The sequence below is a fragment of the Sus scrofa genome, chromosome 6 (assembly GCF_000003025.6).
Source record: "Sus scrofa isolate TJ Tabasco breed Duroc chromosome 6, Sscrofa11.1, whole genome shotgun sequence".
Classification (NCBI taxonomy): domain Eukaryota; kingdom Metazoa; phylum Chordata; class Mammalia; order Artiodactyla; family Suidae; genus Sus; species Sus scrofa.
Window position 1 is genome coordinate 45,271,896 of NC_010448.4, and position 24,187 is coordinate 45,296,082.

The window sequence follows — 24,187 nt, forward strand, 5'->3', positions numbered from 1 at the left end:
AACCTCATCCTCACAAGGCCACCTCCCCCAGGCACACTCTCCAGTTTCAAGCCTCAACCCAAGAGGCGCCTCCCAGCACAGCTGGAGCAAGAAATCCCCTGTCAGCACATGCCAGGCACATTCTTCGGAGCCTCCTCTGCCCCCATGACCCCAAGGGCCAGCCTGGCTTGGGCCAGGGGTAAGGGGGAGCGGGTCAGACCCAGGCAGTTCCAGCTCAGCGTCAGGGGCAGAGAGCTAGGCGGGCATGGGAGCAAGGCTCCCTGGCTCTTCCTACCCTGGTCCAGGACCTTCAAGTCCTTTCCTGCCCTGAGTATACAGCCCCCTCTCAGGGAGGTCAGGGATCTCTGCTGGGGAGCATGCAAGAGTGTGTGTGAGAAACCGAGTACAGATATTTTGGTGCACACAGGTGTGTCAAGGGCATGTGAGTGTGTAAGCATGCGTATGAGCCTGGGGAAGTTAAGAGTGAACTGTGATCTGTGAAAGCATGTACACTATGTGGGTGTGTAAGTGCCTAATGTGTAAGTGTGCCGGGCAGTCAGAGTGGGTGGGAGTGAAAGGCAGGGTCTGAGGCCACCAGCAATGAGCCATGCGTGGGAACCTTCTGGCAAGAGCTAAAAAGTTCTAGTTCACATAGCTTCCCTCTGTCTCTCCCTGTCTCTTCTTTCTTTCTGGGGGACTCTGTCTCTCTCCCTCCCTCTGTCCAACTCAAGTTATGTTCCTATCTTTCTCCATTGCTTTGAGACTTTCGCTCTCTGTCTCAGTGTCCTTCTCCCCTTCTCTCTACTAGGTGGTTACTCCATCACTGTGCTGAACACGTCTGTTTTTCTCTTTCTTTCTTTCTTTCTTTTTGTCTTTTTGCCTTTTCTAGGGCCACACCTGTGGCATATGGAGGTTCCCAGGCTAGGGGTCGAATCAGAGCTCTTGCCACTGGCCTACACTACAGCTACAGCAACACCAGATCCGAGCTGCATCTGTGACCTACACCACAGCTCACAGCAATGCTGGATCCTTAACCCACTGAGCGAGGCCAGGGATCGAACCCACATCCTCATGGTTCCTAGTCGATTCATTAACCCCTGAACCAGGATGGGAACTCCTGTTTTTCTCTTTCTGTCTCTATTCTCATCTCACCTCAGAGTCTCTCACACACAATGCTCAGTCAACATTTGTGGAGTTCCCTGGTGGCCCAGCAGTTAAGGTTAAGTATTCGGCATTGTCACTGCTGTGGCTCAGGTTCCATCCCTGGCCTGAGAACTTCTGCTGGTGGGGACAAAAAAATAATTTAAAAAAGATTTGGTTTCAGCCAAACTTTGTGTCTCTCTCTCTCTCTCCTTTTTTTTTTTTTTTTTTTTTGCCATTTTAGTGCCACACCCAAGACATATATATGGTGGTTTCCAGGCTAAGGGTTGAATCAGAGCTGCATTTGTGAACCGCACTACAGCTCACGGCATCACCGGATCCTTAACCCACTCAGCAAGTCAGGGAATTGAACCTGCATCCTTATGGATGCTAGCCAGATTCTTTTCCACTGTGCCACCATGGGAACTCCTGTGTCTCTTTACTTTATTTGTTTCTCCATCTGAGTCCCCCGGATTGTCACATCTTCAAATTTTATAACCATATGCTGGTTGGCCTGCCCTTTCCACCCCAGTATGCGCATACACACCCACATGGGATAAGCTTCTTCCGCCTGCTTATCTCCTGCAGGAATTGGAACTGCTCGTTTTCTCCCCCCGCCATGATCCCCCCCCAAATCTGGTCCTCCTCCAGGAACAAGATGAGGCATCTGGTCTGAGCCGCCACAGCTCCATCCTTGATGTTCCATCTAGTCTTTCTTCTTCCTTCCCATCATTGACTCCCTGCCTCCTCCCACATTCTCTCTGCCAACTGCCCCCACACCTCCTGGGGAATGGACTGGAGGCAGAGCTGGAGGCTCTGTCATAGGACCATCACCAGATGGTGTCCCTCGGGGCCACGGCGTAGAGCTGTCCATTGCTGGGACCTTTAATTAGAACAAACCTTCCACCTCACCCCACCCCCACCTTGGATGTTTTCCTTCTCTGGATGCTCCTGGGACCTCAGCCTCTCCATCTTTCCACGCCCGTGGCCCCAGAGAGACAGGAAGTGGAAACGATGTCAGGTGTCTGGAAAAACAGCCTTACTACCTGACTTCCACCCCAAGACTCGGGAGGCCTGGCCCCAAGCTCATCTTATTTCAAAATTCAGGGGCTGGAGTTCCCGTTGTGGCTCAGCGGAAATGAATCTGACTAGTATCCATGAGGACGCAGGTTCCATCTCTGGCCCCATTCAGTGGGTTAAGGATTCAGTGTTGCCGTGAGTGGTGGTGTAGGTTGCAGACGTGGCTCGAATCTGGCGTTGCTGTGGCTCTGATTCGACCCCTAGCCTGGGAACCTCCGTATGCCCTGGGTGCTGCCATAAAAAGACAAAAAAAAAAAAAAAAAAAAAAAAAATTCAGGTGCTGGTTCCCCCAAACAGAAGCCAGGAGTTCAAGGAGTCTGGACCCCCAGACCCACCGTCTCAGATGCAGGAGTCCAGGCCCACAGCCACTTCTTCCCAAGGATGGGGGAGTTCAGACCTTCAATTCTCCATCTCCCGCCCCCAAACACACACAGGACTTAGGGCAGATGTTCACTGTCTGTTGATTTTCAAATCCTCCTGGGCCTGTGTGGGGGTGGGAGAGAGATTGGTGGTTAAATCCACTGACTCTAAGACTTAAGACCAGATTTTCTGACCCCGGTCATCCTTTCCCAACTGCACTCTGCTGCAGGCAGGGCACCTAGTTGAGCCCCCAACTGCTCCTCAGAAACACAGCGTTCATGCCGTTAGCTTCTCAGTCATCCGAGATCTGAGCCCCTAGTCTTAGAATCCTGGGCGTCCATGCCCCTGCTCTTTAGGAATACAAGAATCTGAGCTCCTGAATGTGGATCCCCAGATCCTACAGGCTCAAGGATGTCAGACCCAGGGTCCCAGACCCCCAGGACCCCCCTCTGTCGGCTCAGGGTCCCACCCACCTGTCCGGCCAGCTGCGCAGCGCACGGGCGACAGCGTGGGAACGCCCCAGCTGGGCGGCTTGCAGCCGTCAGGACAAGCTGCGCGGTTCCCAGCCTCCCCGCCTGCCCCAGCCCGGGCACCGCCGCCTCCCAGCCGTCACCCGGCAACCACGGCCGAGTGGGGGCGAGGGGGTGGTCCTGGACTGCGGGGTCCTGGGAAAGGGGGAGTTGCGGGGGCTGGATTCCTGGATCTCAGGACGTGCTGTGGTTTGCAGCGGTAACGCGGCAGGCAGAGGCAGATTTTGAGAAGGGGTTTGGGGTGGGGAGAGCTGAACTCCCCTCTTCTTGGGGTCCCCGCTGCCTCCCAGGCAAACTCGGTGCCCTCTTCCTGACCCACAAGCCCAAAGGAGCCCGGGGCCCCGCCTCCCCAGGGCGCGGAAACTAGCAAGTTCCCAGGGGTTCCCATTTATAGCTCGGTTTCCACTCAGCGCTGTCCCTCCAGGACCCAGGCTGAGCAAGTTTCTTCCACTCCCTCCCCATTCTCCTCCGCAACCCCCCCAAACCCCCAACCCTGGCAGGTTGTAGGTGTCCAACCCAGCCGGTACCCCTTCCTTCGACCCAGGTGTTCCAGCGCCCGGACCGAAAGGGGGCTGGGGTGTCCGCCCGCTGGGGGGGGCCCGCCCCCGCCCTGCATGCTCCCATTCATCCGCGTCTGGGCCGCGGGAGTTTCTCAATGGGAAGAGGGCGGGTCTCCCAGGGGGCGGGCCAGGGCGGGGCGAGTGGCATCCGACCTCCCCTTTCTCTCCCAGACCCAGCGCGCCGAACCCGCCAGCGTTTCAGAGCCGGGGAGCCCGAGGCGGAGCAGACGAGGAGAACTCCAGGAGAGATACTGGGGGGCTTCTAGCCTGAGGCGACGAGTCGGGCTTGAAGGGGGCTCCAGAGGGGTGGGGGGTGTGCTATTGACGAAGGAGCTCTCAGGGAAGCCGGAGCTGCAGGGAAGCCGGTGCAACAGCGAGTCTGCTAGACCTTGGGGCTCACACTCAGGATGCTGGTCCCCACACTCCTTGTCCTCTTCTTCCTCTTCCTCAGAGGGCGTGCAGGTACCGTGAGGGGTTGTTTGCCAGCTGTCGCTTTACAGGGGTGGCTGGGGCTGAGGGTCTGGACTCCTGGGTCTGAAGGAGGAGAACTCTGGGAGCCTGGGCTTCTGGGTCTGAGGGAAGAGGGGTTTGGGGTCTGGACTCCTGGGTCCTAAATGAGGGAGTTCTTGAATGTGCTAAGCTCTGCTCTGCTCCCCCGCCCCACTCTCCTAGGCCTGTTACCCCACTTCCTGCAACAGCCCGAGGACCTGGTAGTACTGCTGGGGGACGAGGCTCGGCTGCCCTGTGCCCTGGGCGCCTACTGGGGGCTGGTTCAGTGGACTAAGGATGGACTGGCTCTAGGCGGTGAAAGGGACCTGCCAGGTGAGGCTTTCTCTCTATTCAGGGCGGCCTGGATTTGGGCTATCGCTGAAGTTTCAATTTTAACGTTTTCGAGTCTGGGAAACTACTGGGCTCAGGCAAACATTTGGGAGTCCTGAATTTTCAGCTTCTTCTTTGGAGGTGACCCCTAGGGTTTGGACTTTTTATTTTTATTGTAAAACATGAAATACATGCAGAAAAGCACATAAAGCATATATGAAGTTTTGCCAAATAATTCTAAAATAGACACTCGTGTAACCACTACAGGTCCATGGCCAGCTCCCCAGAAACTCTCCTTATTCCCCTCCCTTATCCTATGCCCTCCCTCCTCACCCAAGAGGTAGCATATAGTCTGACTTTTTTCTTTCTTTTTTCTTTTTTTTTTTTTTTTTTTTTTTGTCTTTTTGCCATTTCTTGGGCTGCTCCCGCAGCATATGGAGGTTCCCAGGCTAGGGGTCTAATCGGAGCTGTAGCCACCAGCCTACGCCAGAGCCACAGCAACGTGGGATCCGAGCCGCATCTGCAACCTACACCACAGCTCACAGCAACGCCAGATCCTTAACCCACTGAGCAAGGCCAGGGATCGAACCCGAAACCTCATGGTTCCTAGTCGGATTCGTTAACCACTGAGCCGCGACGGGAACTCCTATAGTCTGACTTTTATGGCAAGTGTTTTCTTGTGCTTTTTCTCCCTGAATTTATCACCCCCAAGTTTGCAATGACTCTGGGTTGGGAGAGGGTTAGTGTTTCTCTGGCCCAGTGTCCACTTTTGGTAGTGTTCTTCTGGGGTGGGATGTCTGGGGATGGAGATCTGGGGCCAGGAACTCAGAACCATTGCTGTGACTGCCTTTTCCCTGACTCTAGGGTGGTCCCGGTACTGGATATCTGGGAATGCAGCTGGTGGCCAGCACGACCTCCACATTAGGCCTGTGGAGCTGGAGGATCAAGCATCGTATGAATGTCAGGCTACACAAGCAGGTCTCCGCTCTCGACCAGCCCAATTGCACGTGCTGGGTGAGGATCCAGCCCACATGTCCCCAGGGAGCCCAGGAGGACTGCCTGCATTAGCTGGGAGTATCGGAGTCCAGAGAGAATGGAGGAGTGGTGGGTTAGAGCTGGGAAATCAGGATCTATGGGCCCAGGATCCAGCTCTGACCCCAGATCCACCCCTACAGTGCCCCCAGAAGCCCCCCAGGTGCTGGGCGGCCCCTCTGTGTCTCTGGTTGCTGGGATTCCTGCAAATCTGACCTGCCGGAGTCGTGGGGATGCCCACCCCACTCCTGAGCTGCTGTGGTTCCGAGATGGGGTCCAGCTGGATGGGGCTACCTTCCATCAGGTCAGGTCTAAGTCTCTGTGCCAGCCCTTGCTCATGCAGGGAAATTTGGGGACCCACACATCACAGGCTCATCCAGAGGAGAAAAGGGCATGGGAGGACAGGGATTCAAGGCTTAGGATCCTTGGTATGCCATTAAGGATAAGGACTCTAGGGCCAGACTACCTGGGTTCAAATCCTGGCTCAGCTGCTTGCTAGTTGATGGATCTTAGACTCGCTGTCCCTCAGTTTATTTATCGGCACAATGGGCTTAGTAGTCGTGTGCACCTCTAGGGTAGTTGTGAAGATTAAATACCATAATATTTATAAATGCCTAGAAGAGTGCCTGACATAGAGTAAGAATTACAGTAAGTGTAGATGAAGTCATTATTATTATTATTATTCATAAACGACAGACCCTGTTGAAGGAAGGAACCACTGGGTCTACTGGGTCAGTGGAGAGCATCTTATCCTTGACGCCTTCCAGCCATGATGATGGAGCAACCTTGGTTTGCCGGGCCCGGAGCCAGGCCCTCCCTGTGGGAAAGGACACGGCTATCACACTGAGCCTGCAGTGTGAGTGCAGTTGAACACTAGGTTTGGAGCCTGAGGTCCTTGGAGAAAGCAGGGGGCCAGGGCCTGGACTTCAGGGAAAGAGGGGGGCCGTGGGCCCAAGGGGATTTGGGACATTTCAGCCTAAATCCTTGCTGAAAGGGAAGAGGAGACTAGGGTCTCGGACTCCTAGGGTGGAGAGGCTGCAAACTGGACTCCTAGGTCATCAGCCACTGACCATTGACACACCTCCACAGACCCCCCAGTGGTGACTCTGTCTGCAGAACCACAGAGAGTGCAGGAGGGAGAAAAGGTCACTTTCCTATGTCAGGCCACAGCCCAGCCTCCTGTCACCGGCTATAGGTGAGGACGAAGATCATCTCTCCCCACCTGGAAGGGCTTGGGGAGGGCTGGGGCTAGGATGTGAGTAGGTGTGCCTGAGCAGCAAGGACACTAACAGCCCACCGCCTTCGCAGGTGGGCAAAGGGGGGCTCCCCGGTGCTCGGGGCCCGCGGGCCAATGTTGGAGGTAGTAGCGGATGCTTCATTCCTGACTGAGCCGGTGTCCTGCGAAGTCAGCAATGCAGTGGGTAGCGCCAACCGCAGCACAGCTCTGGATGTGCAGTGTAAGAGCGGCGGCGAGGCCATGGGTGTGGCCAAATGTGGGGCGAGCAAAATGGGCCAGGGGGCTACTGCGGGGCTTGGCTGCTACGGGTTGAGGGGAGGAGGTGGGGCAGGGGTAGGATTTAGGCGGGATAAGTCTGTGCTGGATCTGGGCCAAAGTGGAGCAGGGGCGGGGCAAGGGGGGGCTGGAGACTGTGAGCGGAGTTGTGGACTGGGGGCTTTAACTCAATGGGCCCTTGTGGGTGTTGTCCCTGAGGGGCTGATCCCGAGTCAGAAGTTGCAGTCCTCCCTGGTCATGTGATTCTCTCTCTCTCTCTCTGTCTCTCTCTCTGTCTCTCTCTCTGTCTCTCTCTCTCCTTTCTCCCTATTCTCCAGTCGGGCCGATTCTGCAGTCAAAGCCAAAACCCTTGTCCGTAGACGTGGGGGAAGATGCCTCCTTCAGCTGTGTCTGGCGCGGGAATCCACTCCCACGGGTAACCTGGACCCGCCGCGGGGAAGCACAGGTGAGGCAGGATCTGGGGCTTACAGCCGTGGCTGGCAGTGGCCGGGGCTTCTTTTCAAGGTCCTGCCCTTGACACCACTTCCTATCCCAGGTGATGGCCTCCGGGCCCACTCTGCGTCTTCCAGCTGTGGGACTCGAGGATGCAGGCGACTACGTGTGCAGGGCTGAGCCTGGGCTCTCGGGCCTGGGGGGCGGCGCTGCGGAAGCTAGGTTAACTGTGAACGGTGAGAAAGCGGCGCTTCCTAGTGGACCCCACAGGTCTTGGGATAAAAGTGGGCTCCTTGTGAGGGAGCTTAACAGACTGCGGGACCTGGGAACTGCCGCGGGACCTAGCTGAGACAAGCCTCGGTGGGGTTCACAGTTTGTTGAGAGGCGTCGCCTAGTCGGTTGGGGTTGGTGGGTGTGCCCAGTCATGACCCCGCCTTCTTGAGGAGGAGCTGGGGGCGGGGCCTCTTCTCTGATTGGCCCACTGTCTCCAAACCAGCTCCCCCAGTAGTGACTGCCCTGCACTCTGCGCCCGCCTTCCTGAGGGGTCCCGCCCGTCTCCAGTGTCTTGTCTTCGCCTCCCCCGCCCCAGAAGCCGTGGTAAGGAAATCCCCATCCAGCGGTGATCCCGGACCTCCAGCCGGACTCCCAAAACTGCTGTATTACCAACACTGACTCTACCGACACCTTGCCGCCCCTTCCCCCACTCCATGGTTTCTTCTGTGGCCTTTCTCTTTTGTGCCCCCAGGTCTGGTCTTGGGATGAGGGCTTCCTGACGGCGGGGTCGCGGGGTCGGTTCCTGGTGGAGACATTTCCAGCCCCAGAGGGCCGCGGGGGACAGGGTCCAGGCCTGATCTCTGTGCTACACATTTCGGGGACCCAGGAGTCCGACTTTAGCCGGGGCTTCAACTGCAGTGCCCGGAACCGGTTGGGCGAGGGGGGCACCCTGGTCACCCTGGGACGTAGAGGTGAGACCCTGGACCCGAAGAGCCCAAATCTGACTTCAGAGCCCCCAAATGCCACAATCTCCAAACAGAGGACCTTCAAATGCAGAGACCCCTAAACCTTAAGAGCCTTAAAACTGAGTCGACTTGCATCCTGAGACCTACCCCACCCCCAAACAATCATTTCCCTCAAGTACGGAATTCTAAACTGAGAGGCCCCTCACACTTAGAGGCTCCAAAAAAAAGCAACCTTCAAATACAGAGAATTGTAAAGTAACAGTACCCTCAAGCTCTAAGCCAAGGAGTTTAAACTTGTAAAACCCAAGTTCCTGAGCCCCTAAACCTAGGGACTCCAAGCTAGAGGACTACAAAACTTGGGAGTCCCCGAATTGGTGACCTGTGAACCCAGAGATCCCCTACCTAAGCCTTGAGTCCTGTTCCCCTGTTCCTGCTCAGTCTTCTGCTCAGCCTCCTTAGGACAACCCCCTCTACTTCCTGCAGACTTGCTGCCTACTGTGCGGATCGTGGCGGGAGCAGCTGCTGTTGCCATGACTCTTCTTATGGTCATCACTGGGGTGGCCCTCTGTTGCTGGCACCATAACAAGGGTCAGTGCCTGACCCCCACCCCAGGTCCACACACAGGCCCTACCCACTGGGACCTGGTCCTAGTCCTGCCTCTCTAGACCCTCCCTGGGCTTGGCTTACATTCAGGACCTGCTGCCCCACTCCAGCTCTACCTCCATGTCCTCAGGGTCACACCACTTGCCCTCCTAAGCCAGGGTTCTCATTGGTTCCCAGCCTCCCAACCTGATTTGCCCCAGTCCTCTCTCTTCCTGCTCATGGGTCCCACAAACCATGACTCAGCCCCCTTGCTTACCTCTGCTCCCACCCCCAATGTCCCTGGCCTCAGCCTCTTTCTCCAAGCAAAAGAACCTGGTGAGAATCCAAGGCAGCAGTGACGGCTCCAGTTCCAGGGGCCCTGAGGAGGAGACAGGCAGCGGTGAGGACCAGGTAGGATGCCAGGGTCCCCAGACCTGACTATACCCCAAGACCCAAACAGTAACCCAGTCCCAATCATGACCCTAGCCCTATCACCTCCCCAACTTAAACAGAGCCCTAATCCCAATGGCGACCCCTGGATCCAAGTGTCCGTGAAGTCCAAACATGCCCCTGGTCCAATTATTCCTCCCAACATGCCCTCCCACCCCAGGGCTACTTGTGGTCCTAAATCCAGACCCCCAGCTCCCAGGTGCCCCTGGTCCCTCCTGCCTGGCATCAGATGTTCAACTGAAGGTCCCTGGGGTCTAGCGCTGGGATCAAAGGATCCTCTACACTCCCTCTCACTAAGCACCCTACCCTAGGGCCCCATCATGCACACAGACCACAGTGACCTCGTTCTGGATGAGGAGAGGGCTCTGGAGACCAAGGTGAGCGTTGGGAAAAGAGGGGCTCTGTTCAATGTGTCTCCAACTCCCCCTCCTTTTTCATTCAGTTGCCCTCAGAGCTGGCACCTACCCCCCTGCACCCATTCTTGCTGCCTCCTGGGCTGTATATCTGCTGACTCTGCCCATATATCTGCCCAGCCTTGCCCTCCACCTTGAGCTCCAGATCAATGTTCCCTCTGCCTGTGCTTTCCCCATCAGTTGTGTTTCAGGCCCAGATGCCTCTCCCTGGTTGCTTCACCCAGGCCCCTTCTACCTATCAGGTTCCATTTGACCTCACATTTCCCCAAACACATCCCTCCTTTGGGACCCCAACTCTTTTGGGCCCCACTGACTCCAGTCCCCAGTCCGGAGCCCTTCTCTCTCTCCTCTCTACCTGACACATGTGATTCTCTTGATCTGAAATACTCCTACCTTTCCTCACATACACACCTACCATCACGCCTCTGGTCTCAGCCCAAGCACTTCCTGTCCCGGAAAGCTCATGCTTCCCTCCCCATGGCTCTGACCATTGTGTCTGGGTTTCACCTGTCACAGCCATGTGACAGTCACAGTATGACCACTGTTGTCTAGGCTTTCCCATCGCAGTCTCAAGATTCCCCCATCACTGTCCCAGTCAATCTTCCTGAACTTCCTCCATCACACCTTGACCCTTCCTGGCTCGATCTGGTGATGCATCATTTCTCCATTGGCCTGGGATCCCAGTAAGAGATGTCTCCAGAAGCAGCACAGGGCATGACACAGAATCAGTCTTGGGGCTGTTGGGCAAATGAATGAATGAGTGTCTTGATCTCAATTTCTCTTCTCTCTTTTTTCTTTCCTTTTTTTTTTTTTTTTTTTTTTTGCTTTGGTCTTGTTAGGGCCACACCCACAGTGTATGGAAATTCCCAGGCTAGGGATCAAATTGGAGCTGCAGCTGCCACCCTACACCAGAGCCACAGTAATGCCAGATCCAAGCCACATCTGTGACCTATACCACAGCTCAAGGCAATGCCAGATCCTTAGCCCACTCAGAGGGACCAGGGATCAAATCAGAGTCCTCATGGATACTAGTTGGGTTCATTTCCACTGAGCCACAATGGGAACTTCTCAATTTTTCTCTCTCGTTCCCTCTGATCTCCTTCCACACAGCTGCCCCTCAGCAGGTCTGTATTCCTCTGTCTCTGCCTTTCTCTGCCCATCTCCTTCTGCCCCTTTGTCTCTTGTTGCTGTTCTTCCTGTCTCACTTTGTCCTTCTACCAGTTTATATGTCTCTGAGTCCCTGTCTACTCCTGTTTCTGGGTCTCTCCCTAGGTCTGGCTCTATCTCAGTGTGTCTCTCCATCGGTGGCCCTCACCCATCTATAGCCTCACATAACTTACCAAGTCCCATTTTGTCCCCTCAGGACCCAACCAATGGTTACTACAAGGTCCGAGGAGTCAGTGTGAGCCTGAGCCTTGGAGAAGCCCCTGGAGGAGGCCTTTTCCCACCACCATCCTCCCCCCTTGGGCCTCCAGGGACACCTGCCTTCTATGACTTCAACCCACATCTGGGCATGGTACCCCCTTGCAGACTATACAGAGCCCGGGCAGGTTATCTCACCACTCCCCATCCTCGAGCTTTTACCAGCTACATCAAACCCACATCCTTTGGACCCCCAGATCTGGGCCCTAGCACTCCCCCCTTCCCATATGCTGCCTTCCCCACACCCAGCCATCCGCGTCTCCAGACTCATGTGTGACATCACTCCAACTGAAGAGTCCTGGGATCTTCAACTTGCCATAATGGATTGTTCTGATTACTGAGGAGCCAGAACAAATTGGCGACCTTGCTCTTCGAAAACTGAACATTGAATGGAGGGAAAGATCGTTATAATTGTCTGTGTCATTGATACACAGTCAGTTCAGCCAAAGGGGATACCCCAAGTGGGAGCAAGATGGCCTCTGTGCCTACCTATTCCCCACTATGTAAAAGAGATTCCGGGGGCAAATGGGCCCTTTGCAGAGGGAAGGGGGGTTGGGGGTAATGGGAATTAGGGGCAAAGAAGGAAGTTGTTTCTAAACACTGAAGGAAAATATTTCAAGATGGCCACTTGTATTGAGAAGAAAGGCAACATAAGGCAGATTAAGATGGAGGTACTGTTCCAGCTGTCCCTGAAGGGCACTTTGCTTCGTTCATGGAATTGCAGCCAAAATGGCCATCCACTCCTTGGGAACCCCAGATGGCCACCATCTTGATTCTTTCTACCTTCCTTAAAGGCCCTGGAAGAACTGGACCCAAGGAATAAGGATAGGGTGAGAGTTGGGTTTGTTTGGTTGGTTGGTTGGTTGGTTGGGGGAGGATTGGAATCCAGGAATGAGAATATTTATGTTTAATTAAAAGAAAGTTGAGAAGCAAATATCTTAGAGATTCTCCTGGCATTATTACTGTCCATCAAGGAAGGGGCCCATCAAACCTGTACCAAGTCTCTTCTTCTACCCCAGGCTATGAAGTGGTGATAGAAAAAAAACATGAGCCACCTCCCTAGCCCTTTGCTACCCACTGAGCACTCTAGGCTCTTTTAATATACATCTACACAAGCATACACACACAGATGCACACATAGGACAGGGCTCCCCTAAGCAGCTCAGGGAAGACAGAAGTCTACCCTGTATTTTGAGGAGACAAAACAGTGAGTCCTGAAGGAGAGGCAGTGAAGAAGAGGCTAAGGGTGGGAAAATAGAAATGCCCTGATCTAGGAGGTTCCCACTGTGGCTCAGTGGTAATGAACCCAACTAGTATGCATGAGGATGTGTGTTCCAACCCTGGTCTCCCTCAGTGGGTTAAGGATTCAGCGTTGTTGTGAGCTTCGGCGCAGGTCACAGATGAAGCTCAGATCTGGCATTGGTATGGCTATGGCATAGGCTGGCAGCTGGAGCTCCAATTCAACCCTTAACCCGGGAAATTCCATATGCCGCAGGTGTGGCCTTAAAATGGGGGGGGGGTGCTTGGGCTGTGGGATGGAAATCCTGTGAAATCAGATTGTTATGATCATTATACAACTACAGATGTGATAAATTCATTTGAGTAATAAAAAAAATAAAGTAAAAAAAGGGGGGGGGGGAAAAGAAAGAAATGCCCTGATCTACAGAGCAAAGATGGGGAGTCTATGCCCTTATCCTGAGGTGCAGGGTATCTGACTCAGCTCATCCTTTAGGAAAGGGCCTGGGGGCTTTGGTTCATGTATCCTTGATGTTGGAATTAAAGGTCTAGATGCCTGGGGCTCCTGGGAAGCAGAGCAGAAGGCCTGGGCTTTTGGGTCTTAAGGAGAAAGGGCTGAGGGCTTGGTCTCTGGGCTGAGAGAGAAGATATCTGGGACCCAGAGCCCTGGATTCTGAGAGAGTAGGAGACTGGGTCTTAACTGCTGCGTTTGTTTGTTGCTTCCTTAGGGCCGCGCCCACAGCATATACAAGTTCCCATGCTAATGGTCAAATAAGAGCTGCGGCTGCTTTCTTACACCACAGCCACAGCAGTGCGGGATCCGAGCTGCGTCCGTGACCTACACCGCAGCTCGCGGCAATGCCTGATCCTCAACCCACTGAGTAAGGCCAGGGATTGAACCCGAATTCTCATGGATACTAGTCGGATTCATTACCACTGCGCCACAGCAGGAACTCCCATCAACTACTGTGTTCTTGATTGGGGGAATTTTGGAGGCTTGTACTCCTGGGATCTGAAGGGAGGATTTGGAGGTAGGGACGCAGGTTTTCAATGCTGGGATCCCTGGAAGAGAAGGAAAATGGAGCCGAGGGAGAAGAAAACTGAGGGTGAAGGTCTTGAGGGAAAACTCAAAATCCACAACTACAAAGCCGGCGATCCACACTCCTGGCTAGGCCCTTACATGAGGTGGGATGCCTGGACTCTCAAGGGGGCGGAGGCGGGGCCCAGGCTTCCACCCTGGGCTTCCGAGCGGCTCCTCTCTGCGCAGAGCTGCCACGCTATTGTCCTCACAAGGAAGGCGGGGCCGGCGCGGGGCGGGGCTGGCGGCGCCGGCGCAGCCCGGGGGCGGCGGGAGGAGGAGGCGGCGGCCGTGGCGCTGGGAGCTCCTGTCACCGCTGGGGCCTGGCTGGGCCGGGCGGGAGTGCAGGGGACGTGAGGGCGCGAGGGCCGGGACATGGGGCCCGCCAGCCCCGCCGCTCGCGGTCTGGGCCCGCTGCCCTTGTTGCTGCCACTATTGCTGCTGCTTTTGCGCGCGCAGCTCGCCGTCGGGAGCCTGGCCGGTGGAAGCCCCAGCGCAGCAGAGGTGAGGCCCGGCGGGGTCCTAGGGGATGGGGGAAGGGGCGGGACTGGGCCTCTAGACTCCGACGCAGACAGGTCCAGAACAGAAAGCGCAGTCTTTCCAGCCAGGCAGCCGGCCCCCTGGGGCCCCTAACGGCACCAAGGCATTCGGAAACCCAGCAGTTCAGGCTCTTATCTCCCTCATCATCTGTGGTCCCAGCCCTCTCCTAGCCACAGCATAGGAGCCCCTGGTCCCAGAAGTCCAGCCCTATCAGACCCTCTCGACCAAGGTGACTCAGCCCCAGCCCCTTCCACCTGAACAGGACCCACCAGGCAGCAAGGCACCTAGAGCCAAGAATTGGCCCCTTGCATCCTCTAGACCCATACGAGGGCTCCCACAATCTTCCCAGTACTCAGGAGTCTAGGCCTCCAGCCACCGCCCCCTAACCCAGGATGTAGCTCTCCATCCCTCAAGGACTTGGTGTCCAGGCCTGCAGGGCTCTGAAGCCAGGCCTTGTGGTCTTTGCACCCAAGAATGGGAGCCTGAGCTAAGGATGGAGGGAGGAGAGGCCAGAACGCCTGGGTTCTGGCCTCCTCCCCCGCCATTCAAGTTTAACCCCTTCAGGCTCTTGTGCGGCTGCGCTGGGGTGAGGGCGGAGCCTGTCTCCGAGGCAACAAGGCCGGGAGAATCCCAGGGGACCCGGGTCGCCGTAGCAACGGCGGAGTCGGTGCGCCCCCGCCCTGTGGGAGCTGTTTCCCGGGGAACCGAACCTCTACGGAGGAGGGTGCGAGGTGCTTGGTGGAGGGGGCTGGTGCTTGGGGTCTGAACAACCTTGTGGTAGGGAGCAAAAGACCAGGAGACACCGCATGCCAGTGTCCTCCGTGGCTTCGCTGACCCCTCCGCCACCACCCTCAGGCTCCAGGGTCGGCCCAGGTGGCTGGACTATGCGGGCGCCCAACCCTTCACCGGGACCTGCGCACCGGCCGCTGGGAACCAGACCCACAGCTCTCGCGACGCTGTCTCCGGGACCCGCAGCGCGTGCTGGAGTACTGCAGACAGGTAGGCGGGACCTACTGAGAGGGGCGTGGCCCGCAGGGAAGCAGGTCTACCTTGGGGCCCGATTGCCCACAAGAAGCTAGTCGAGCAAAGACAAGGTCCAGGAAAACAAAGGATCCAAGAAGGCATTCGAAGCTAGGGGATTTGGCTGGCAAAGAGGCGAAGTGAGGACAGGACCTATTTTTGAGAAAGTAGGTCAGGAAAGGGGAAGAACTGTGTGAAGACAACCAGCTAAGAAAAGTGTCCAGTGAAGAGACCAGAGTTTAGAATACAGGGTGGACTCCTTAGAGAGCCAGGGTATAGGGGGGCGTGGCCACGGAAGAGGCAGGGCTAAGACTAAAAGACCTCAAGGACCTGGGCATCAGGGAATGGGGTGGAGACCAAATGGGAGAGTGGAAAGCTAGGAGGCGTGGCTATGAAAAGACAGGTCTAACACAAAGAGAAGGGATACTTACTGAGAGGCCAGAGAGAGGCAAGGCTTAAAGAGGTGGATCTATAGAGAGATGAACCTGATTGAGGGAGGGCGCAGAGGCGACTAGAAGAGAAGTGGGCATAGAGGGACTGAGTTTGGGGGCAGCGGAGGGACCTTCTTAAAGAAACTGGACAGGAGTTCCCGCTGTGGTGCAGTGGGTTAAGAATCCAACTGTAGCGGCTTGGGTTTCTGCGGAGGTGCGGGTTCCACCCCAGGCTGGTGCAGTGGGTTAAAGGATTCCACGTTGCCAGAGCTGTGGCACAGATCACAGCTGTTGGATTCAATCCCTGGCCTGGGAATTTACAAATGCCACGGGTGTGGCCATAAAATTTTTTTAAAAAAAGAAAGAAAGAGGCGTTCCCATCATCATGGCTCAGCAGTAACGAGTCTGACTAATATCCATGAGGACGCAGGTTCGATCCCTGGCCTCACTCCACGGACTAAGGATCCAGCGTTGCCGTGAGCTGCGGTGTAAGTCATAGAGGAGGCTCGAATCTGGCGTTGCTGTGGCTGTGCATAGGCCTGGGAAGCTCCGTATCCCACGGGCGCAGCCCTAAAAAGACAAAACAGAAAGAAAGAAAAAGGAAGAAAGGAAGGAAGAAACTGGAATGACAAAGGGGCGGGGCCTAGGGAGGGCGTGGCTTTTAAGAGGGATCTCCTGGAGACGCCGCCCAGGGGCTTAAATGTCTAAGACTGGTTCTTTAGAGAAGTGGGGCCTGGGGAGGAGAGGTCCTTATGAATACAGAGCCTTGAAAAGGGACGTGGCAGTGCAGAAGCAAGGCTAGTAGGGATGGGGCAGTGGGTTGATCGTCCCCACCCACTGTCCCCAGATGTACCCGGAGCTGCAGATTGCACGCGTGGAGCAGGCAACGCAGGCCATCCCCATGGAGCAATGGTGCGGGGATGCCCGGGGTGGCCGCTGTGCCCACCCCCACCACCAGGTTGTGCCTTTCCGCTGCCTGCGTGAGTCACAGGCTGAGGGAGGGGAACGGCAGGTTGGGGGAGGGGGCATCTGCAAGGGGGTGAGTTTCTGGTCCTGGTTTCAGGTTCATATTAGGGAGCTGGATGCCTGGGTCCAGAGTGGGACAGAGAAGCCTCTGAGGATAACAGATCTGGATTCTAGGCGGGTAGGGCTAGTGGCTGTGGGAGTGTCTCACACTGATGCCCCCCCATTTGCCAGCGGGTGAATTTGTAAGCGAGGCCCTGCTAGTCCCTGAAGGCTGCCGGTTCTTGCACCAGGAGCGCATGGACCAGTGTGAGAGTTCAACCCGGAGGCATCAGGAGGCACAGGAGGTCAGGACCTGACCCCCTCATCCTCACTCCCCACTCCCTGCCCCCACCCCAGAAGGCAGGAGTCCAGTGCCCTAACACCCTCTTCCTCCAGAACCCAAGGGTCTGGCCCTCAGCCCCCTCTTCCCACAGGGACAGAGCTAAGAATCCAGGCTCCCAGCCCCATCAACCCCAAGACCCAGGCATCCCGGCTCCCCGTCACCCCACAGTCCTGGCATATGGGCCCACTCTTCCCGCAGGCCTGCAACTCTCAGGGCCTCATCCTGCATGGCTCGGGCATGCTTTTGCCCTGTGGCGCGGATCGGTTCCGAGGTGTGGAGTATGTGTGCTGCCCGCCTCCAGCGACCCCCAACCCATCTGGGACAGCAGTTGGGTGAGTGGGAGGGAAGCCTCCATGCCCAACCCGGAGCTGGAAACCGGGGCCCTGGGCCCAGGTTCTTACTGTCTCGGGTCTTCTGCTCCCCCAGTGACCCCTCCACCCGGTCCTGGCCCCTAGGGGGCAGAGTTGAGGGGGGTGAGGACGAGGAAGAGGAGGAATCCTTCCTACAGCCAGTAGATGATTACTTTGTGGAGCCCCCACGGGCTGAGGAGGAAGAAGAGGAGGAAAAGGTCCCACCCGCAAGCTCCCACACCCCTGCAGGGGTCAGCAAAGGTGAGGCAGCCTCTGAACCCCCAGTCCCCTCCACCCTGGAGGGAGGATGATTTAAGGGAGCCTTAGTGTAGGGGCACCTTTGGGAGGGGCCTGTGGGAGAGAAGCCCTGTTGGGGGGAAGTGGGAGGGCTGGGAATGGCTTTGGATAAAGTACAGGTGGAAGGGCCAGCCTGTGAGGAATGCAAAGGATGAGGATGGTTTGGGGGTACCTGGAAATGGAGGGGCCATTTGGTAGGTCCTAAGGATTATTTGAGGAAAGCTTGGAGGGGGGTGTATGGATTCCCAAGCTTGCAAGAAAAGGCCCAGTCCAGAGCCGTATCGCCCATCACACCAGGCAGCAGCATGGCTCCAGTGAACTCACGTTGGTCTCCAGTGCTCCCTAGGAAATGCAGTTCTATGGGAAGGGAAGGTGACCTGAAGATGGGCTTCAGGCTGACTCCCTGATTCCTGGCCTTGCAGTGACTCCCACCCCGAGGCCCACAGACGGTGTGGATGTGTATTTCGGCATGCCTGGAGAGATCAGTGAGCATGAGGGGTTCCTGCGGGCTAAGATGGACCTGGAGGAGCGCAGGATGCGCCAGATTAATGAGGTGATGATGCTGGGGGCCTCAGGATCCCCCATAAGCAGAACTTCAGCAGGAAAGGCCTCAGGGATGCATTGAGACTACCTCTAAAGGCTCTCCAAGCCCTTGTCAACCCCCCCCAACACCCTCCCAAGGATCCCTGACCCACCTAGGATCCCATTGTGAAGCCACCAGATTCTATGGTAACCGTGGTGCATGGTACGCTTCCACTTCAAATTCCTTCTGGAGTTCCCGTTGTGGTTCAGTGGTTAACGAATCTGACTAGTATCCACGAGGATACAGGTTTGATCCCTGGCCTCACTCAGTGGGTTAAAGATCCAGGGTTGCTGTGAGCTGTGGTATAGGTCGCAGATACGCCTCGGATCCTGCATTGCTGCGGCTGTGGCGTAGACCGGCAGCTACAACTCCGATTCCACCCCTAGCTTGGGAACCTCCATAGGCCTCAGGTGCAGCCCTAAAAAGCAAAATAAATAAATACATACATAAATTCCTTCTGAATCCTCTCTCTTGGGAATCCAAGCAGCAGTGGGACTTCAGGGATAAGGAGACTCTGAAGAGCGATGGGAGGACTCACTGGGTGGAGCAGGGCAGAGTCTAGGATCCTGAAGCTCCACTTGTCCCCAGGTGATGCGTGAATGGGCCATGGCAGACAACCAGTCCAAGAACCTACCTAAAGCCGACAGACAGGCCTTGAACGAGGTAGGACAGCCCTAGGGGGTCCTCATCATGCCTGTCCACCACCTGGGGCATGCTGGGTCTCCGCCTGGCTCAGGCTTTGTCTGGCCTCCTTCAGTTTCACCCCTTCCTACAGATAGGGAGCTCTCCCCACCCCACCCTACACTTGGCTCTGCCCCTCTCGGCCCAGATCAGACCTGACTTTGCCCACCTCCTCCTATTGGCCATGTTTTGCCCTGTCTTAACTTGATCCTAACCTCTTAAGGGCTGGCTCTGGAGTCTTCTTCCGAGCTGGGTCCCTGCAGACACAGCCAGATCCTTCTCAGCCTCTCTTTGATGCTAGGCCCTGTCCCCTGACTCTTGTCCTGCCCACTAATCTCTCTACTACTCAACCCCTCCTCGGGAGGCCCAGCCTCATGACCCTGGGACCCCCTCTCTTGACCTCACCTTGGTACAGCCCGACCCCACATAGACCCCACTCAGGTTAGCCCCACTCCCTGACTCTTGCTGCAGCCCCTCTAGTCTCGTTTAGCCACAGCCTGTCTCCAGTGGGCCCTGCCCAGGCCTCCAGCCCTACCTTTCCTATAATACTTTATCCCTTTTCATGGTTTGTTCCCACCCACACAGTTGACCCCTTCAGCTGGCCTCCCAGCAGACCTAGTCCTGCCCCGACTCTATCTGGCCCTGCAGCCCCAGCCCCTCCAGTCTCCTGTGATCTAGTCCTACCCCAGATTGACTCTGCCCAGACCTGGCTCCACTGCACCACCCTCCCCCTGGGCCCTATAACCTCACTTTTCCAGACTATCTTTGACCCACGTTTCACCCACCCACGCCTCTCCTGACCCTGTGCCCATCCCCTCTGCAGCACTTCCAGTCCATTCTGCAGACCCTGGAGGAGCAGGTGTCTGGTGAGCGACAGCGTCTGGTGGAGACCCATGCCACCCGAGTCATCGCCCTCATCAACGACCAGCGCCGGGCTGCCTTGGAAGGGTTCCTGGCAGCGCTGCAGGGGGATCCGCCTCAGGTGCGGGAGCCGTGGGGGCAGAGGGCACAGGGTGAAAAGCGTGGGGCGGGCCCGGGCAGCCTTCATCCCTTCCACAGCCAGAGCGCATCCTGCTGGCCCTGCGGCGCTACCTGCGAGCAGAGCAGAAGGAGCAGAGGCACACGCTGCGACATTACCAGCACGTTGCTGCTGTGGACCCCGAGAAGGCCCAGCAGATGCGCTTCCAGGTGCTCAGACTCTTCCAGCTCCCAAATACCCTGCTGCCCCTCAGACCCCATCCATCAGACTCTCCTCTTGTCCATCAGACCCTCTTTCCAACCCATGGACCTCCTTCCTGTCCCTGGAACCTCTCCCTTCCGTGCCTTGGGACCCATACCTGTACCTCAGACCCCTACTTCCTGGCCCTGGAGCACTGCCTCCCCCACTTCCTGTTTCTTGACCCCACTTCCTGTCCCTTGGCTTCCTACGTCCTTTCCCAGAACCCTCCTCCTGTGCCTCGAACTCTGTTCCCATCCCTCAACTCTCCTTTTTACCTAACCCCACGTGCTCTCCCTGAAAGCCTTGTTCTGTGCATTCAGATCCTAATTCGTTTCTGGGATGTTCTCTTGCTGCCCAAGGATACTCCGTTCAATGCTCGTGATGCCAAGTCCTGCCCTTGAACCTCCTCATTTCCAAGGGACCCTCCAATCCCACTTCCTCTTCCAGAACCCCTTCAAACTTCACTTTCTGTTCCTCAGACCCTCCTTCCTGCCCCTCCAGCCCACCTCCCTCCATTTCCTAACTTTTATACCATCTTCCTCGTACCCTCTACTCACCTTGTCTCCTGGGCCCCACCTTTCCTAACAACTGCAGCTTTTCCTCCTCCCCACCTTCTTTGCCAAGACTCCCACTTCCTGTCTTCTGTACATCTTTTCTTTGCATCCTGCTTCCCCTCCCGTTTCCTTCCTTCTGTGGCCCAATTCCTGGTCCTCATACCCTGTTTCCCATCCATTGTATCTGCTACTTTTCCTTGGACCCTATGAACCTTCCTCCTTCCCCCTGCCTCGGTTTCCCCATCTCCAGCCTACACGGCTCAGTTCATCCGTCATACTCGCTCCCCCACAGGTGCAGACCCACCTTCAAGTCATCGAGGAACGGATGAATCAGAGCCTGGGGCTGCTTGACCAGAACCCCCTCCTGGCCCAGGAGCTGCGGCCCCAGATCCGTGAGTACCCAAGTCCTGACCCCCAGCCTTTGGCTCACCCCCCCGGCCACTTCAGTTACCTCTCTCTCTGTGTAACAAACCCCAGAACTTAGTGCCTTAAATCACCCATTTTCTTTCCTCACGATTCTGCTGGCAGGTCCGGGTTCTGCTGGTCTTGTCACTAGTCAAGCATGTAGTTATGTCTGGCTAGCGGATCAGCTAGGGTCTGGGACTCTGGGACACATGAGCCTCTCTTCCTCTCCGTGGAGACTCAGGGCCTCTCTTCTCCATGGAGCCTTTCCATATGGTCTCTCTAGCGGGGCACCTGGACTTCCTATGTGTGGTTCAGGCTCCCCCAAGCACAAAAGTGGGAACTGCCAGGCCTTCTTAAGGCTTGTGCCCGCATTCTGTTGGCTAAAGCAAGTCATAAACCCAGTCTAGATTCAAGCAACAGGGCCTACACAAGAGCATAAATATCAGAAAGTGTGACCCACCACAGCCCCCAGGTCTATTGTGGCTTCCTCCTGGATGGAGGTCCCATGCTCAACCCTAATCCTCCTGCTCATTAAGGAGGCCATTCCCTTGAGCTTCCACCTCCATCTTTGTCCATTCAGCTCCCCGCTTCCCTAGATCCCATGGGTGGCTACCCCCCCCACCCTTCTGTTAGGGCGCCATCCATCCACCCAGTTCTGTTCCATGGCTCCCTATGCTCACCTTTCTGCGTGCTCCCCCCAGAGGAACTCCTCCGCTCTGAACACCTGGGTCCCAGTGAATTGGAAGCCCCCGCCCCGGGGGGCAGCAGTGAGGACAAGAGTGGGCTGCAGCCTCTGGACGCCAAGGATGGTGCGTTAACCCAGACTGAGACAATCCTGGACTTTGGGACACAGGCCCCTGGGCTCAATTCTCATCCCGTAAAGTCTGGAGGTGTCTTAGCCACCACAGTAAGAGAGAGAGGGTGGAAGGGAGCAGTGAGGTTGGGAGGACTCTGTGGGGTCCTTGGTCCTCCTTGCTTGGCCTCTGGGAGAGGGTCTCCCCTCAGCCTCCTCAGTGATGCTCCCCTCCCTTCACTGTTCCACCCCTCTTGCCTCCTCTGGCTGCCAGCAGACACCCCCGTGGCCCTTCCAAAAGGTGAGTGCCTCACAGAGCAGCCCCCTGCCATCAAACCCCTCTGAGTCCTTGAGCCTAGAATGGAAAAGGACCTGTACCCTGGGACCCCCAGGCCTGCTGAAGGGGGGGGGGTCCGGTGCCCCTTCTGACCCCCTCCTCAGGCGGGGGTGGCTGTGAGGAATGAGATAGGATTCGGGGGGCAGGGTCCACAGAACAAGATGCTGCATCCTCTGGAAAAGAGAAGCCGACCCCCCAGGAGCAGTACGATCGAAAGGTCAGTCAATCAGAACTGCACAGGCGCCTGAGGGAGGACCAGAGGGGGCCTGGGCTGAAGGAGGTGGGTGGGAGGGGTTGGGATTCTGTGGCCTGAGGGGAGAAGGGACTGAGGATATGGACTTTGGGGTCCTAGGGAAGAATAAGGCTGGAAGGGGGGGTGCCCTCTTGGGGCCCAGGGGAGGAGGAGTCGGGGGCCCTGACTCCTGGGTCCCTGACACCTCCTGCTCCCGCAGGTGAACATGTCGGTTCCAAGGGGTTTTCCTTTCCACTCATCGGAGATTCAGAGGGATGAGCTGGTAAGAGGAGGAATATTCTGGGTACCTAGGGGGAGGGTCGGAGGTCAGTGACTAGGTTGTGACTCCCAAAGCCACCACAGAGCCCTGGTGAGCCTCAAAGATGACCCTGGTCGCATCTCCTCTCCCTACAGGCCCCAGCCGGGACAGGCGTGTCCCGAGAGGCCGTGTCCGGTCTGCTGATCATGGGAGCAGGTGGGGGCTCCCTGATTGTCCTCTCCTTGCTGCTCTTGCGCAGGAAGAAGCCCTACGGGGCCATCAGCCACGGGGTGGTTGAGGTGAGAGGCACAAAGACCTGGACTGGGGAGGAGTTCCAGGGCCTGGGCGTGGCGGGGCTGTGAGATCTATGCCCCCTTGTCCCCTGCCCCTACTGCAGGTGGACCCCATGCTGACCCTGGAGGAGCAGCAGCTTCGTGAACTGCAGCGTCATGGCTACGAGAACCCCACCTACCGCTTCCTGGAGGAACGACCCTGAACCAGCCCCCTTCACCCCTTCGGCTGAGCCCAAACCTTCCCTCTTCCTGGAGCCCCAGAACCCCGACTCCCAGCCTGGAGGGAGGGGGTCTGGAAAAACTTCATTTCACACTTATTGTGAGGAGGCTGGAAATTCTTATTTCCCCTTTCCAATTCCAAATTCCATCCCTAAGAAACCCCCAGGTAGTCCCAGCCGCCTCCCCACTGGGGACCTCCTCAGCTTAATTTGTTTTGTATGTTAATTTATTGTCCCTTAAGCTTGGTCCTAGTGTTTGTTGTTCCCTGGAGTCCCCCACTAACATCCCAATAAAAGTCCTCTTCCCCACCAGGCCATCCTGCGTCTCTGTGTGTGAGCAGCTCTGCACGTTGGTGTGCGAATCTGCCCTTTTAAACTGTAGAGAGATCTTTAAATCTGGGCAGGCTCTTCAGAGGGGCGGGGTCTAGAAAGCCAGCCTCTTGGCCAGGAGCTTTCCGTGGTGCTGACTTCTTTTTTTTTTTTTTTTTTTTTGTCTTTTTAGGGCTGCTTACCGTGGCATATTGAGGTTCCCAGGCTGGGGGTCCAATCGGAGCTTCCGGCCTATGCCAGAGCCACAGCAACGCGGATCCGAGCCGCATTTGCAACCTACACCACAACTCAGGCAAGGCCAGATCCTTAACCCACTGAGAAAGGGCAGGGATCGAACCCACAACCTCATGGTTCCTAGTCGGATTCGTTAACCACTGCGCCACGACGGGAACTCCCCCGGTGCTGACTTCTAAGTCGTTGTCAACTGACTTCCAGAGTGGACACCGAGGAGGTGGGGCTCTAGCAAGTCAAGCCCCACCTTCTACTCCCCCTCACGCACAATCACATACAACAGCCACCTGTGAGCCTGATGAGGGACTGGGAATCTTGAACCTTTTCATCCCTTCCTGGGGAGGCCATTGGAATCCCCCTGGGACGTGGAAGTCCAATCACGTGTCCCAGAGAGGGCTATGTGATATCTGCAATTGGTTCATCCTGTTTTGTGACATGTTGGAGTGATCCCTCTAAAGATGTCTCAAGAGGGTTGTATATG

General features: G+C 56.4%; 2 protein-coding genes across 5 annotated transcripts; both read left to right on the forward strand.

Annotated features, from left to right (window-relative positions):
- KIRREL2 (kin of IRRE like 2 (Drosophila)) lies at positions 3,842–12,201 on the forward strand. The gene is made up of 15 exons (XM_013998358.2): positions 3,842–4,111; positions 4,322–4,471; positions 5,333–5,482; positions 5,644–5,804; positions 6,197–6,356; positions 6,590–6,695; positions 6,809–6,957; positions 7,331–7,458; positions 7,549–7,681; positions 7,942–8,042; positions 8,191–8,410; positions 8,888–8,992; positions 9,297–9,397; positions 9,748–9,813; positions 11,213–12,201. The coding sequence occupies exons 1-15, from the start codon at positions 4,057–4,059 to the stop codon at positions 11,546–11,548; spliced, it is 2,121 nt and encodes a 706-aa protein (XP_013853812.2). The 5' UTR covers positions 3,842–4,056; the 3' UTR covers positions 11,549–12,201.
- On the forward strand, positions 13,803–23,460 carry APLP1 (amyloid beta precursor like protein 1). 4 transcript variants are annotated; one of them, XM_021097132.1, is made up of 17 exons: positions 13,803–14,089; positions 14,981–15,124; positions 16,424–16,556; positions 16,774–16,886; positions 17,123–17,256; positions 17,351–17,535; positions 17,994–18,124; positions 18,743–18,817; positions 19,659–19,817; positions 19,895–20,023; positions 20,901–21,000; positions 21,715–21,822; positions 22,084–22,107; positions 22,290–22,360; positions 22,596–22,658; positions 22,790–22,933; positions 23,032–23,460. In XM_021097132.1, exons 1-17 carry the CDS (start codon positions 13,961–13,963, stop codon positions 23,128–23,130), a joined length of 1,941 nt encoding a protein of 646 aa, XP_020952791.1. In that variant the 5' UTR covers positions 13,803–13,960; the 3' UTR covers positions 23,131–23,460. The 4 variants fall into 4 exon arrangements, with proteins under 4 accessions (XP_020952791.1, XP_020952790.1, XP_020952793.1 ...); XM_021097131.1 differs by having other exon boundaries at positions 13,830–14,089; positions 22,081–22,107; positions 23,032–23,454; XM_021097134.1 differs by lacking the exons at positions 22,290–22,360; positions 22,596–22,658 and having other exon boundaries at positions 13,887–14,089; positions 22,894–22,933; positions 23,032–23,453.

Bases quoted from the DNA above. Each gene is read 5' to 3' on its own strand.
- KIRREL2 (XM_013998358.2), top strand. From the start codon at position 4,057: ATGCTGGTCCCCACACTCCTTGTCCTCTTCTTCCTCTTCCTCAGAGGG. The intron at 4,112-4,321 runs GTACCGTGAGGG...CCACTCTCCTAG, and splicing joins CTTCCTCAGAGGGCGTGCAG to GCCTGTTACCCCACTTCCTG. The intron at 8,993-9,296 runs GTCAGTGCCTGA...CCCTGGCCTCAG, and splicing joins TTGCTGGCACCATAACAAGG to CCTCTTTCTCCAAGCAAAAG.
- APLP1 (XM_021097131.1), top strand. From the start codon at position 13,961: ATGGGGCCCGCCAGCCCCGCCGCTCGCGGTCTGGGCCCGCTGCCCTTG. The intron at 16,557-16,773 runs GTGAGTCACAGG...CCCATTTGCCAG, and splicing joins TGTGCCTTTCCGCTGCCTGC to CGGGTGAATTTGTAAGCGAG. The intron at 21,823-22,080 runs GTGCGTTAACCC...TCTGGCTGCCAG, and splicing joins GCCTCTGGACGCCAAGGATG to CAGACACCCCCGTGGCCCTT.